This window comes from Lucilia cuprina, chromosome 3 (assembly GCF_022045245.1).
Source record: "Lucilia cuprina isolate Lc7/37 chromosome 3, ASM2204524v1, whole genome shotgun sequence".
Taxonomy (NCBI): domain Eukaryota; kingdom Metazoa; phylum Arthropoda; class Insecta; order Diptera; family Calliphoridae; genus Lucilia; species Lucilia cuprina.
In genome coordinates this window covers 6,283,914-6,287,646 of record NC_060951.1, presented here as the reverse complement: position 1 = coordinate 6,287,646, position 3,733 = coordinate 6,283,914, and the positions used below count along the sequence as shown (strand labels likewise).

Below are 3,733 nucleotides of genomic sequence, written 5' to 3'. Positions count from 1 at the left end.
AGACGAAAGGATGAGCAATGTAACAACAACTATAACACTAACAAAAAATAGCTATAGCTTGTGGATAATAACATTTAAAGTGAGAGCGAGAGAGAGAGAGAGAGAGTAAAACTTAAACTAGTTATGAAATATAATTAAACCAGAGCACTAAGGTAACCAATAATAATAAAGTAAGGTTAAACTACCCTTAAGAAGAGTCTAACAAACTCTCTAAACTCTGAGCTAATATTGTGTAATGAGAGCGTTGTAGTATAAATACTGCTGCTAGCAGAAGGATACAATCAGTTTGTCAGCAATAGCCATTTAGAACAGTTATTGTTCATAGCAAAAAATTTTTGGAATATTGATAAGAAAATAATTTAAAAAACAAACAAGACAAAATGTTAAAGTGGACTGCATCAGCACAAAAATTACCTCAGGATACACCAGTATCATCACACACTAACAGATCAACGGCAACACTAACAACAAACAATATGCGTACACCACGTTTAACTGAAGCCAAAAGGCGTAAACGACGTGCTACCATAGCGAATAAAGAAAATATACCGATTTTAACTTCTACACCTATGGTGTCTAGAACACGTAATAGTCCTTTGGTTTTGGCTCCTTTGGCGGATATTTTAAATGTAACACCAGAAGCAGTGGCTAATAGAACGCCTGAAAGACGTCGTGTCTCCGTCAATGTTTTCAATGACACCAATGCTTCTACCATAAGAAGACATTCTTCGGTGGGTTTTACTATACCCCAGATACCACAATATGCTGCCACTTTGCCTAAATATGAAGAGGAATATTCACCCAGCACTATTTTACCCACTGGACAACAATTGGCTTTAAGAGGTTTATTGCCTGATCCTTTCATGGGCAATCCTAGATATTTCACCACACCTGAGCTTAACTCTAAGCAAGAATCGGAAATTAAAAAGATCTCTTCTTTACCCAAAAAACGTAAATTGGAACAGGAATTTGTGGCCATAGCCAAAGAAGAGGAAGGTGATATAATGGAACATTCAGCTGTTAAAGCTCACAATAAAAAGGATTTAAACAATACTGGCTTAATGTCCAATAAAATGGGTGATCAAACTTTAGATCATTTAATTGATGCCATATTGGATTCGGCCCGTAAGGAAGAAAAGAAAAAGAAGCCACGCAAATCGTTTAACTTAAGAAGAAGAACTCTATTGAAAAATCAAGTTGAACAACATCAAGACATAATGCTGTCGCCCTCTTATGCGGCTGGTGATGATCCCTGCAGTGATTTAAGTTTTCTCAATTGTGAACCTTTATCCTATAAGAAACCTTTTAGAGCTGTTACACCCCAACCTGCCTCACCCATACCTAAAACACCACAACCAGCTACTCCTTTAGCCACAACACCGCTACTTAATCAACAACAACTTTTAGCAATGCCCACTCCTGCCGCTGCTAAACGTAACGATTCATTTTCTTTGGATACACCAGTACGTTCAAATCTTAAAAGAAGATCTGAATCCAATGCTCGTGAAAATGCCAGTGCTAAGAAATATAAAGTTGATTCTCGTAATTATTTTGAAATTGGTGTGGCCCTGCCCTCTATATACGTCTAAATAGCTCAACACATCTGCTCAACTTACACTCACGATCACAAAAACAAACCGAATTTATTTTGAAAACCCAAATTGTTAAACTATTTCTCTCGTTCTCAATTGTTGACAAACTAGGGGAAAATGCTTCTCTATTACGCTTTTAGTTTTTAAGTTTTAGTTTTTTAGTTAAAAAAAAATTTAGTTTAAAATCTAATCATTTTTTTTTTTCTATTATAAAATTCTTAGTTATTTAAGTGTTAAATTGTAGTTTTTTAAGTGTTTGTTTACGCTTATATATGTATATATATAGTATATTTGATCTGCTGTTATGTAGTTCGTTGTCTTTTTTATGTTTGTTTTACTTTTTTTTAAGTTTGAAAACATTTTTTTTATTTATAATTAACTGTTTTTAATAATAATTTATTAAACATTAATAAAAAAAACTATAAAACAAAAATTTATTACTTCTTTTTATTTAAACAAAAAAATATATTTATTGCAAATTTTCAGCCAACAGATTGCAGAAAACACGATATACTTTGTACTTGACTAGACTATAGACTAGAACACGGACTGTACTATATACTAAATGGTACATAGTCTATAGGCTATTGACTACACTATGGACTAGATTACTGACTATTCCATAGACTAGACTATAAAGTAGACTATAGATTAGACAACAAACTACACTTAAGACTATTATAGACTCGACTGGAGTATAGATTAGAGATTACACAAGACAATAGACTAGTGTTAAGACCACACTATAGACTAGACTATAGACTAGGATATAGAAGAGACTATGGACTAAAATATAGACTATACTAAAGAATGAACTATAGACTAATAAATAATTGACTAGAGACTATATAAACTGGAGTATAGGCTAGGCTATAGACTAGACCACACTATATACTAGGTCAAAGAGTAGACTGTAAACTATACTATATACTAGACTATAGAAAAGACTATGAACTAGACTATAGACTAAAGTATAGAATAGACCATAGACTACAATATAAACTAGACTATTGATTAAACTATAGACTAGTGTATAGACTGGACTATAGACTAGACAATAGACTAGACAATAGACCAGACAATAGACTAGACCATAGACTAGACTATAGACTAGTCTATATACTAGACTATGTACAAGACTATATACTAGACTATATACAAGACTATAGGCTAGACTATAGACTTGACTATACGCGAGACTATAGCCTAGGCTATGGACTAGACTATAGACTAGATTATAGACTAGACTATAGACTGGACTATAGACTAGACTATAGACAATTCTATGGACTAGACTATAGACTAGACTATAGACTAGACTATAGACTTTTCTATGGACTAGACTATAGACTAGACTATAGATTAGATTAGATTATAGACTACTCTATAGAGTAGACTACATACTAGACTTTAGACTATTCTATAGACTATAGACTAGACTATAGACTAGATTATAGACTAGACTATAGACTAGACTATAGACTGTACTGTAGACTAGACAATATAGTCTAGTCTATTGTCTAGTCTACAGTACAGTCTATAGTCTAGACTAGCCTATATAGTAGACTATATACAAGCCTATGACTATACACGAGACTATAGACTAGACTATAGACTAGATTATATACAAGACTACAGAGAAGACTAGACTGTGGACCAGACTATAGACTACAGACTAAACTATAGACTAGAATATAGACTAAACTGTACTAGACTATAGACTGGACTATGACTAGACTATAGACTACTCTATAGACTAGACTATAGAGTAGACTATAGACTAGATTATAGAGTAGACTAGAAACTAGACTATAGACTAGAATACAGACTATAGACTAGACTTAATACTAGACTATAGACTATTCTATAGACTAGACTATAGACTAAACTATAGACTAGATTACAGACTAGACTATAAACTAGACTATATACTAGACTATAGACTATTCTATAGAGTAGACTACATACTAGACTTTAGACTATTCTACATACTAGACTTTAGACTATTCTATAGACTAGACTTTAGACTAGATTATAGACTAGACTATAGACTAGACTATAGATTAGACTATAGACTAGACTATAGACCAGACTATAGACTAGACTATAGACTAGACTATAGACTAGACTATAGACTAGAC

The 3,733-nt window shown here is 32.9% G+C and overlaps 1 protein-coding gene across 1 annotated transcript; it reads left to right on the top strand.

Moving 5' to 3' along the window:
* The first annotated feature begins 317 nt into the window (after positions 1 to 317).
* On the top strand, positions 318 to 1,720 carry LOC111679318. The gene has a single exon (XM_023440871.2). The coding sequence runs from the start codon at positions 381 to 383 to the stop codon at positions 1,587 to 1,589; it is 1,209 nt and encodes a 402-aa protein (XP_023296639.2). The 5' UTR covers positions 318 to 380; the 3' UTR covers positions 1,590 to 1,720.
* Positions 1,721 to 3,733: the final 2,013 nt, after the last annotated feature.